Here is a 12045-nt window from a genome sequence, read left to right as displayed (position 1 = left end):
AGTATCGACTGTTGTGGTATATTATGGAGAACATATTTTATCTATCTATTTTATTTTATATTATTAGGACGAGGCAAACAAGTCACCATGTTTCGTAGACTAAATAATCTCCTCTGCAGATTATACGGCATATCCAATTATAGTGGATGATGTTTGAAACTATTAAAAATTAGAGACTCGCTTCGGTACACCCCCTACAAACAATAAAAAGGGTAATATGGATTTTTCACACTTTCGTATATATGATGAGTCATCCATCGGTATGTATACGTATAGGCCCGTATGTTTATCTTTTTTTCTTCTATTCACTTAAAGTTTCACTTTTTCTTAAAGTGTAAAAATAATGCAGCCAACTAGGTTAGAACTAGAGACCTCCCGTTAAAGTATACACCAAGCTGACCAACAGGTCACGTTAGTAGTTGTAAGGGCATGTACAATGATGCGATCTTAGGAGTGCCACCTAGGATAAATGATGAGGTGGAGGAGAGAGAACTCATAAGAAAAGGCTTGTCTTCTCCTATTTAAGAGAAGACAAGAGATGATCTCTTAGCACAATATGTCTCACCGCGTTTTTAGGAAAAGCTAGTTATTGAAGATAAGGCTAAGAGATGGCCCATTGTAGACAATTTTGTTTGTCATCTCTAAAATTAGATACCTTGCTCTTCTTGGAAAACTCTATTGATAAGGCCAGAAATTTTAAATGGCTTCTCTCTTGTTTTGAACCTTTCTGGTATGAAAATTAACTTCCACAAGAGTGATCTTCTTACTATCAACATAGATCAAGAAGTGGCTCGGGAGTTTGCACAATTTTTTTGTTGCAAACTAGGTGAGTTTCCAATCAAATATCTGGGGGTGCCTCTGCACTATGATAATCTTAGAAAAGAAGATATTCAACCTATCATTGATAGGATCATTAAAGGTATCTCAGGTTGGCTAGGGAGATACCTTACATATAAAGGCAAAATTATTTTACTCTGCTCTTATATTATCAGCATTCCTGCTTACTTAATGTCTGTGATCAAATTACCTAAATGGGCTATAAATGCTATCAATTCTCAAATGGCACATTTCTTTTGGGGTAACCTGGATAATCAACATAAGTATCATTTAGCTAACTGGGATTTGGTTTCCAGAAAAAAGGAATTTGGGGGCTTAGGTATTCCTAACATCAGAGAGTTTAACATGGCCTTGTTGGCTTCCTGGAGTAAAAGATTTTTTGACACAAACAATGGGGACTGGAAGAAAATCCTTGCTTGTAAATATGATATTAATTCCCCCAATATCCTCTGGTCCAAAAGTGGATCTGGCTCTTCCTTTTGGAAGAGTGTCACCTGGGCTTTCTCAGCTGCGAGAATATTTTACAAATGGCAGTTGGGGGATGGAGAGAGGATCAGTTTCTGGCATGACACCTGGGCTGGGGATTGTTACCTCAAAACACAGTTTTGGAACCTGTTTGAAATCTGTAATCAACCTGATTGTTCGGTTGCCCAGGTTTGGGATGGCATTAACCTGAAGCTAACATTCCGTAGATGTGTAAATATAGACATCTTTGAGCAGTGGACCCAGTTGGTTGATCTTGTTAACAACTTTCAGTTGACAGATAAACCTGACATACCTGTTTGGGCGTTAGAGACTAATGGCAACTACTCGGTGAAATCCTTTTATAAACAAATCAATTTTGGCGGTGTGATATCTCGGACTGCCGGGGGGGGGGGGGGGGGGGGGGGCGACTTTGGAAAGTTCTCTTCCCCAGAAAATCCATGTCTTCCTATGGCTTGCCATTTATAACAAAACTCCTTACTAGAGATAACTTGGCCAAAAGAACATATGTAAGTAGTTAATCTGAAGCCAAGAGAGGAATCACCTTCAGCATACCTTCTCTATAGTAAACTCGTGTTGCTCCAGCCAGCTGCCATTCAGATCCGAGACACATGCTGCCGTACCGAGAGTTGAATATCTCGGTGTTAAAGCAACATATGTTCAGATTAACTGCTTCCGGCCTCAACTTTTGGAATCCACATGGAAAAAATGAACTAAGTTCGCATACAAGTATATTTAAAGGGCTACCAAGTGTATTAGTGTTTCTTTGTGTTTTATCACATCCATCTTTACCAACCTACTTACTTAAGCACCTAAGTGTATGTAACTTTGTGGCCCTGCTATTCAGAGAGTTGCAAATTGCAAAGTAGACCAATATAAGTTCTTAGCTAGCTATAAGCAGAAAAACAGGCACCTGACTCTGAGATTGCTGATGGCCATGGTGTACTAGAGAAAACACGAGTTTGAATTTTACATATGCACACATTCGTCCATGGGCATGCAACACGAGTTTGATTTTTTACTGAATACCCACTCCATGTTATAAGTGAGCAGGTGCAAAGCCAGCAAATATAATAAATTTGATAATTCAAGTTAAGAAAAAGGTCACTCGATCTTTATTGCTGCCGGCGATAAGCATCCTTCTTGCAGCTTGACTTAAAGCAACTCTAGTAGATGTACTAAATTCCCTACCTGCAAAACCTAAAATGATTTTGCGGGCGGTTCATGCTCGGCGCAGAACAGATACCGCAAATAGTACCGCAAACTTAAAAACTTAAACTTAAATAGGTTCCTGCTACATAGATCAGTCCGGAACACGCCGGAGTTCATCACACATACAGACAAACTAAACATAAAAACCTAGCTCGACGGAGGGTGTAGGCGAGCTGGTACACCTCCTTCGCCCCCTCAAGGCATTCGCGGCGCCCGCTTCGCCGGCCTCCACCGCCTCCTTCGCGGTGTGGTGCACGATCTCCGCCTTGTGGAGCTTCTTCGTGGTCGGCCACAACTGCTCGTGGAGCTCATTGAAGCGCTGCCATGCATGGTTGCCGCCGCTACGGGAGAGGGCGCTGTGGTTGCGCGCCTGCGCCGAGCACCACAGCTCGGCGGCGGGCCAGCTGGAGCTGATGGCCTCCGCATCGTGCCGGCTGCGTGACCCGCGGTGCCTCCCACGTCTGCGATCTTCTCTCGCAATTGATCTGTGCTTGAGAGGGGAAAAACCAGCCGGAATCGGTCGCCAGAGCTAAGAAAGGAAGGTAGTGGAGGGGGAGTGGACTGCGGCAGAGGGGGGGGGGGGTCTATCCGAGAAGAGAACCCTAAAATGCCCCCCCCCCCCCAGTGCATACAGTGGCGGTTTGCGGGCTGCCCGTATATTTTTTAGGGGCAGGTGAAAATATAGCGCTTTTGTTCTGGCCCAAAGCTATGGGTCGGCGGTGGGATACATCAGCTGCTAGAGTTGCTCTTAGCCTCTTCCATGCCGACACTCACATCCAAAATAGACTAAGAGGTTGTTTGAATCTTTGCCCATTGCCAGCGAACGGCACGCCAATTATTTGGCGGACAAATCGGCTGCTTGCGCCTCGCCAACGAATTGGCTACGGATTGCATAGGAAAACTGACTTGGATTCGAGCGAGCCAAATTATCTGACGCGATGCAGTGGATGCGAGCGTGCTGGTTAATGCCAAAATTTTGGATTGGCAGACGGCAACACGGATCCAAACAAGCTCTAAGTAGCCCTGTCATCCAGTGAAACAACAGACATAAAACTGACCTCGTAATAAGTACATATAATTTCTTCGACACACTAGTTATAGCAGGAACCTCCCAGTGTGACATGATGAGAGCACGAAGTTAATCACTACTAGTTTGTACTCCCAATGTGATCTATTGAAGAATACGCCATGCATGTTTAGCTAGGAGAGCTAAATTAAGAAGTTCAAAATCAGCCCAAATGTGTCGCCATTGTTCTTCTAATCTCAGCCGGCGCCCTTATCTCCTTCTTTGTTGTCATCTTCAGTTTTGATATGAACATTTCAATGAACTCGTGAGTGGCCGAAGGACTTTGAAAAACATCTTTGTGTATCATTTTTCTCCGCGTCCATCATATGCCCTATAAGTGACCGAAAGCTTAACAAATGCCTCGTGTGATAATGAATCAATCATCGGGAACATCCGCTGCTTGGCACTTGGTTGAGTTGTTTTCCTGGGGTGGTTCCTTTTTTTAGGGCATTTGAGCGGATCCAAATGTGTCTCTTTAGCCTAACTCAGCCCAGCCCAGCCCAGCCCATCCAAGGCTCCTCAACGGTGGACCAGACACCTCAGCACCAACGCAAATCCTCACCACTCTCTCCGTCTCGCACCATCCCCTCGCCGCCGGCGGCGCCGCCGCCGCCATGCTCCGGCTCCGTCGCGGCGTCCTCACCCAGGTCCTCTCGTCTCTCTCCGCCTCTCCCGTATCCCCTCTCCACCGCCTCATCTCCGCCGCCGCGCCCGCCATCTCCCCAAACCCTAGCTTCCCCGTGGAGGAGTACCTCGTCTCCACCTGCGGCCTCACCCGACCACAGGCCCTCAAGGCCTCCGCCAAGCTCTCCCACCTCAAGTCCCCCGCCAATCCCGACGCCGTGCTCGCCTTCCTCGCCGGCCTCGGCCTCTCTGACGCCGATGTCGCCGCCCTCGTCGCCAAGGACCCGCAGTTCCTCTGCGCCAGCGTGGAGAGAACCCTGGCGCCCGTCGTCGCCGGGCTCTCTGGCCTCGGCTTATCGCGTTCCGACATCGCGCGCCTCGCCTCGCTCTCCCGGTACAGATTCCGCTGTAGATCCATCGTCTCCAAGCTGCAGTACTACATGCCTTTCTTTGGGTCCTTTGAGAATCTCCTCCGAGCCCTCAAGAGGAACTTCTACCTTCACTCGGCTGACCTCGATGATGTGGTCAAGCCCAACGTCGCGTTGCTGCAGGAGTGCGGGCTAGGTGCTTGTGATATTGTCAAGCTATGCATCAGTCAACCATGGCTTCTCACCGCCAACCTGGAGCGTGTCCAGGCGATGGTGGAATGCGCTGAAAACATAGGTGTGCCCCGTGCTTCTGGGATGTTCAGGCACGCGCTGCATGCTGTTGCATTTCTCAGCGAGGACAAGATCGCAGCCAGGGTGAAGTACTTGAAGAACACCTTCAGGTGGACGGATGCTGAGGTAGGCATGGCTGTTTCTAAGTCTCCAATGGTGCTGACGAGGTCCAAGGAGTCGCTGCAGCGCAGGTCTGACTTCCTCATCTCCGAGGTGGGCTTGGAACCGGTGTACATTGCTCAACGGTCGGAAATAATCGGTCACAGCCTAGAGGGCCGGCTCAGGCCCCGGTACTATGCTGTGAAGTTTCTCAAGGAAAATGGATTGCTCAAGCGTGACCCAAACTACAGTACCGTTTTCAAGGTGAGTGAGAAGGCATTCAGGAAGAAGTTCATATTCCCTCACAAGGAGGCTGCACTGGACCTGGCAGAAGACTATGATGCCGCTTGCAAGGGGGAACTGCCGACTAATTTCAGATTCACATGAGCCAAGAAAGGACCATGATGTAATTGTCTGCTGGTTGTCCGCTGTTGTATGTCTGTTAGATGCTGGGTTGGTCGTTGCTAACTTGTGATGGAATTGATAATTTGATCCCTGAATACTGGTATGCAATGCTATCACTCAGCAGAGAAGAAACCATTGATTGGCTATGAACTTCTCATGCTCATTCATGTTTTAAACACACTTATTGGAACAAAGTAAGTGTGAGATCAGGCCATTCTGCAGTGCATTAAAATTTCAGTTTTCAAGTTAGTTGCTGGTGCATTGAGACAATGAGCCACAGTAAGGTCTCCTTCATGTGGGTGGTGCATTCCTAATATTCTACTACTGATTTTGCAATTCATAGTGGATAATTGGAGGATCAATCTGATGTCCGTCCCAAATTTAGGTAAATAGTCTTCTTGGTACGGTCAATTCACCTGGCTTTAGCTTAATCTGCTTTTCAGTTATGGTTTGATATACAAATCATTTTGGTTTGCTCATATGCAGATTCATAGTGATCCGTCTTTGTTTCAACTAATGAAATACTCCCTCCGTCCCATAATGTAAGACGTTTTTTGACACTAGTTACATTATGGGACGGAGGGAGTAGATACGTATTCATCCAACTATGGAAAGTGTTTGGAAGTGAGTTCTCCTCTAGTTGGATCAGAGGTAACCATTTCAAGCCATTGGTCATATTGGAAACACCTACTGGGCTGTAGGATGAATTTTGGGGGGCTCACGCATGTACAGATTATCTGCTAAAGAGAGATGGCATAACTAAACATCGAGCTCTCACTTGGAGGAGGGTTGGCAACTTGGGATAATTTAAGTTTAAGCAACTAAACTTAGGTTTCTCTCTTCATTTTTATGCTGGTAATGTTATTGATACAATGGAGAAGCACTTGCCACTAGTAACTTTACTGACACAAAGAAGCACTAATTTTGTATTGTGTGTTTGTGGATTTTCATGCTCTGCATCATGGCCATAAATTATGTATTTATTGTGGATAGCTTTAGTTTTTTTTAGTTTATTATTATGTTTTGGTCCCGTGGTTAATTCTTTGTGCCAAGCACCATCAGGAGGTTCACTAGCAGCTAGTTGGTGTTTCTTCCTTCTTTGTACATCTTTAGTTTTGCTAAAACTCAGTGGTTAGGTTATTGCTTTGGTCGGTGTGATTGTGAATATAGGCACCAAACAGTTGGTATCATGTACATCCATGCTCTGAATTCATGGTCTGAATATCTGCAGAGGCTGCAGGTTCTTAATTACTTCCCCCTAGTATCTTGTTTATTTGAAATGCTGTGCATAATGTTCTAGCCTTCTGGGGCAGATTACTTCCAACTCGCCACATATTCTGCACTTGAATTAGTTTTTGCCACCTTGGGTGTTCATCTGGAGAAGCTATCATTGAAGTTCAGTGACGGATAGTAAAATTTGTTATGTGTCTTGAACCATGTTTGATCTAAAAACACAAGGAATTCCAGTACTTTCTTTAACCTCCAAAGTAACTGCGGAAGCGTGCTAGAATTAGTTTAACTTTTAATTATCAAGCAGATAGGTTGTAGTTGTAATGGTCTGTTTTTTGTAACAAAGTAAGCATTTCAGAGCTGGCCGTACTTCAACCTATCATACATCAAGGTTTGCTACGTGTCATTTTGCCGTGTTGTTAATGCTCTACTTATTTTCCTTGTCAATGCAGGGTTATGGAAAGGCTCCCGGGGGTAAAAATTGATTTTGTTGGAGAAGGACCTTAAAGATGCATATTGTTCAACTGCCAACTATTTGTTGTTTTCAGTAAGACACAACCCTGTTGAAGTCTTGCAGTGATTTTTCGTCCTAGGTTTCATTAAGATTTTGTCGCTTTGTTGGCAATGATAAAGGATATTGTGTCGCAGTTCATGCAGTAAATCTATGTCATACACTTGTGTGTTTATATGTTTCATCAGGTTTGTCTGATCTATGATGATATGGAAGCCCAACTGTACCATTGACCTTGACTTGTTCTGCCCAGCGTAAATGATAAAACAGTCCCCCTTAGAAGTTGTGATTGTTTGGATTGCTAGCAGATTCCTCTTTTAGCATTTTCAAATCTCTCATCATTCCTGTGCGTGTATTTAATTCTGTAACTAAAATGGTAGGATGCACAAGTTAACTAAAATGGCAGGACTTACTGGTAATGATGAAATACCTCTGACGACCATGTGTGCTTAGGGGATGGGAGTCGAGTTCGCTCACAAGAGATGGGCCATCATCCTTTCTAGAAAGACTTACCTCTGGATATGAACCTTATTCCACCGGATTTGTGATCAAAGTTTTTATATTCCAGTCCTGAAAAGCTCATTTTTGTATCAATCGAAATAGCTGTAAACCCATAATATTTTTCATGTCAGCTTGGCTAAAAGAGGCCGACTTGCTACAGCTTCCAATTGCCTCCTCTCTCAACTCCGCAGTTCATTGGAATCTAATTGTACTTCATTTGTGTCAGTGTTTTAATTTTGCTCCTGATGTGCATATCTTTTTTAGAAATCTTAGCAACCTTTCTGGTAGGGGTATTATCATTTCTAACGTTAATGTTTCTCGGAGAAAGTTAGTGTCGTACTGACCTTCAATCATCAGAGTTTGATGTAAAAATCGACTGCATTTAGAATTTTATCATAGCAGTGGGCTAATTCATTAAAGGAAAGCAGTGAAGCAAGTTAAATCGTAACTTCATACATGCTTAATACCGTAAACTTGAAGCATGTGCCTGTTGCATCCTGATGGATACATTATACATTAAGAATTTGTATGACATGACATTCACCAATGCAGTCACATGAAAATGTGGCTCAAACTATTGATGGATGCCCCCCCGCTCTTTTACATGTACCCTTGTCTGTTACTTAATAACTCTGTACTTATGTGTATCAATCTGACTATTGTTTTTCTTCATTTCTTCTTTCGTAGAGAATTGGAGCGTGTCCTTGCAGCCATTGCATATCAATGCAGTCGAAATATAGTAGGCAATCAAGATGCATTTTAGTGTATGTTTTTTTCTTCTGATATCTGGAATATAGAGATTAGATTTTCAGTACCCGGGTGTCTAGGCACCCGGTTATCACCACCATCCATTCAGGAAACAGCTGCTCGGGATCTGGACCTGACCCTGCACCACTGGTTGTATTAGCAGGTCTAGGATTTCTTTAAGCGGTGGAGACTACAAATATTTTACACGACACTGGGCCTATTCTCGTACTGCGACGGAATGCATGAGCGGGACAGCGGAACATGCATCGATGTTACTATACCTCTTTTCTATCTCCTCTCTCTCATGGCCTCTCTCTTCTGGCATTTATCACTGTCACACACGTCTCACAAAACGAAAACACTCCTGACCTTTCTCCTCTCTCTCCTTTCACAACCTGTCTCCTCCCCCAACTCCCGTCACTCTCTCATGAAAAAAGTTATTTTCTCTCTCAGCCTCTCTCTCCGCTCCTGCCATTCCTCTCTCTCACACGGGCTCACTGAAAGAAAAGCCCCTCTCTCTCCTCACCTTTCTCCTCTCTCTCCAGTCAAAAGAAGAACAAAGAAAAATATACTAGAATAGAGGAGATTGACATGACGTGATGAGTGAAAGAGTTGACGAAACAGCTCGCCTTTGCCACAGTAGCCTGTGCAGACAAGCTGGTCGGAAACAGTGGCCATGAGCCTACGGTGTACCTAGAACCCAGTTAACTAATGTCTGACTCATGCTGCAAATGAGCTGGTCCTTGTCAGACCGACGCACAGATCTCAGCGGGAATCGACGAACCATAAGTGGGTGTCGGGAGTCCCGGGAGCTACCAGACATTTTCGCTGGAATATATGTTCAAATTATAGTATCTGGAATATATGTTCAGATTATAGTAACTGAAATATATGTTAGCTGCAATTTGCTAAAGGGTGATATGCTTATGATCTTATGGATGGAAGCCCTAGAGTTCAATTGCCAGGACTTTCGCAAGGTTAGTGTACTGTAGGCGCAGATCCTTATTTAATTTACTATATAAGTTGACATTTTTCTGTGGTCTACATTTTGCGGATTGGAGAGTTAGGATCAGCTGGCCCCGAGTGCAAAGAACTTCAAGAAACAACAAAGAGTTGTTGATGGATAATTCAGCCTGCTTGCTTCTCTGTTTGCCAATTGTTTGGAGCTACGAGGGTAACTATTTACTGTATTGTGGTAGATTTCTTTTGCTCTGATAACTAATCAATTTTAACTGATTTCAGTGTGCTAAATCTCTAAATGCAAAAACTGTATCACTGGAAATGTTGCCATTTAGAGGTGGTGCTGGAAGGATCAGTGGCGAAGCCAACATAGAGAAGGAGGCGATCGTTATCGCAGCTGAGGGAAGCAAAAGCACGTGGAGGGGCATTCCTCAGCCTACTGGTACATGTCATTCTTCCAGCAAGCGGCGTCAGTTCCAAAATGAAGATTTGCTTAATTGTGAAAGGATGTTTTGTCTCAAAGTCTATATGGTCCAAGATATACAATCATTTCTCATATTACCTCCGTCCCAAAAAGCTTGTCTTAGATTTGTATTAATTTTGAGTCTAAGCTATCTTCCTCTGGTTTGCATCAATCAAGGGTTATATGTAGTTCCTCTTTATGCCCAGCCCGGCAAGGTAGCGGGTATATATGGAAGAAGCTATGTTGTTAATTTGTTATATCGTAATTTAAGACCACCAAATGGTTAGAATATTAACCCTCGGTTAGCATGGTATCCAATATGCCTAGATTGATATAAATTGTTGCCTAGATTAATATAAGTTGTTACATTCACAGGCTATCTAAATGCAAACAGAGTTAGGCATTAACAGATGCAAGCTGGCTCTTCCAGATGGCATCTAATCTGTTTTCAGTGGTGTAAAAATATATCTTCACAACAATATTGAGCTTGTTCTGCAGAATGTAGTCCTTAAAAAAAATTGAAGCCAGAGATGTGATACTGGACAGTCTGAATTATCGGCTGTCTAAATTTTTTCTGTCCTGAGAATAGATTGCAAACTGTACCTGCATAGTTAACATTTTTTGTGCACATTATGTTTTGCTTCCATGGTTTGTAGGCTTATGAACTACTACTGTCTTCATTTAGGCATGGATGCGGTTCACAACTTAGTAGTTTATTTTGTTCAAAATATCGGCTGATAAATCAGGTAAGTGGCTGATTAATCCCTACTCGGTGGGTCATTGAGTAGCCGATTAACTGATTTATTGGCTGATTAACTGCCGTTCACCTATTAATCCCTACTTGCCATCCGACCAAATAGTTACCAGCTAATGATTTCCTTAAAATTGTTTTATTTTCTATCTGTTAGCATCAAAGATGACAGCGAAATTATATCTTACTTATTTTTCTGTGTGAAATTCAGTCAATTCATATATGGTAGTTGATTGATTGATTTGCTGTATTGCTCAAGAGCTTTAGATAGTGGTCCATTTATTCATAGTTAATCATGTAGTTGAGCTATTAAGAATTTATTTAGGAACTTACTTGGAAGACATTTCGTGTCACAGGCCACTGGTTGTCTTGAAAAATCATCCTCCCTCTGTATTAGCAATCTCTTAAATATGCGGGATTTTTTGAATCTGCGGGCATGCTCCAGGAACTCCTCATGACAAGTAAGCACCCCTTTGGCTAGGTACTGGTTCTCTTATGCATTGAAGGTTATGTCCTTATTTTGTCAGACTTTGGTATATAATCGGGAGCACTTGGTGCCGTACGAGACAAACTCTTTGTAGTCCAATTTTATCTGGAGAGATTTTCATTTCTTTCTGCCTCAGATCACTGTCAAGAAGAATTGAAAGACATGGTTCAGAGCAATGATCACATGACAAGATTGCACCATCGATGTAGTTTACGAATTTTGCCATTGCTCTTGTATGCTCCCACACGCTGTAGCAAGACATAACAGGGGACCCCTAAATTCATTAACCTTTCCTCTCCAATATATGGACGTAGTACATTCTTCACGAGATAATTAAAAAACTGGTGCTGTTGTATGCAATGCAAAGACCAGGCAGATGACCCCGATGCGAAATCCAAAGCTCTGCTATTCGGTCGTTGCATCCAGACAAAACCAACAAGGCTCTCTGGTCTTTGCTCCAACATCCACAGTTGGACCAGAGCATTATTAAGAGCTTGTTTGGAATCCCTCCGCTCTGCAACTCCGCTCTGGAGCGGAGCGGCATGTAGTTGTAATATGGGGAGCTGCTAACCTGGCGCTCCGCTCCGTCCTGAAGGAGTGGAGTGTTGCTGAATGAGGCCTAACTATCTGCCAGTGTTTGCCAACCTATATAGCTTTGTTGAGTACTGCTGTCGCTTTCGGTCTCTAGTAATGTAATGTAATAATTACATTACTAAAAAACAACGCTTAGCTGTAAACAGATGGGTAAAAGCTGGAACATAAGAGGTATCTAGTGATTTTTTTTCTGCAAATAAAAGTTCTCCAAGGATACTATGTCTAACCAGTCGAATCAAGTAAGGACGAAAATAATCAAAAGTTGCAGTTTTCAGATGAGAAAGGACGAAAGAGAAAATAAATGAGAGCTATAAAGAGAAGGAAGGGTAGCCGTCCATTGCCATCTACGGCCGCGGACTTGCAATCCAACTCCCCTATATATACGGTACCTACCAACCCCAATCTCCATCCATTCA

The 12045-nt window shown here is 43.4% G+C and overlaps 1 protein-coding gene across 6 annotated transcripts; it reads left to right on the top strand.

Moving 5' to 3' along the window:
• Nucleotides 1-4090: 4090 nt before the first annotated feature.
• On the top strand, nt 4091-9895 carry LOC123143014 (transcription termination factor MTERF4, chloroplastic). Of its 6 annotated transcripts, none has more exons than XM_044561770.1 (5): nt 4091-5770; nt 5872-6036; nt 6118-7162; nt 8315-9548; nt 9617-9895. In XM_044561770.1, the coding sequence occupies exon 1, from the start codon at nt 4213-4215 to the stop codon at nt 5365-5367; it is 1155 nt and encodes a 384-aa protein (XP_044417705.1). In that variant the 5' UTR covers nt 4091-4212; the 3' UTR covers nt 5368-5770; nt 5872-6036; nt 6118-7162; nt 8315-9548; nt 9617-9895. The 6 variants fall into 6 exon arrangements, with proteins under 6 accessions (XP_044417705.1, XP_044417706.1, XP_044417704.1 ...); XM_044561771.1 differs by having other exon boundaries at nt 5872-7162; nt 8315-9351; nt 9436-9548; nt 9670-9895; XM_044561769.1 differs by having other exon boundaries at nt 5872-7162; nt 8315-9351; nt 9436-9548.
• The last annotated feature ends 2150 nt before the right edge of the window (nt 9896-12045 follow it).

This window comes from Triticum aestivum, chromosome 6D (genome assembly GCF_018294505.1).
Source record: "Triticum aestivum cultivar Chinese Spring chromosome 6D, IWGSC CS RefSeq v2.1, whole genome shotgun sequence".
Classification (NCBI taxonomy): Eukaryota; Viridiplantae; Streptophyta; class Magnoliopsida; order Poales; family Poaceae; genus Triticum; species Triticum aestivum.
Note: the sequence above shows the minus strand (reverse complement) of the source record. Positions and strands in the feature narration are given on the sequence as shown.

What these genes read in the sequence shown, in the direction of transcription:
- LOC123143014 (XM_044561768.1), top strand. Translation starts at nt 4,213, where the DNA reads ATGCTCCGGCTCCGTCGCGGCGTCCTCACCCAGGTCCTCTCGTCTCTC.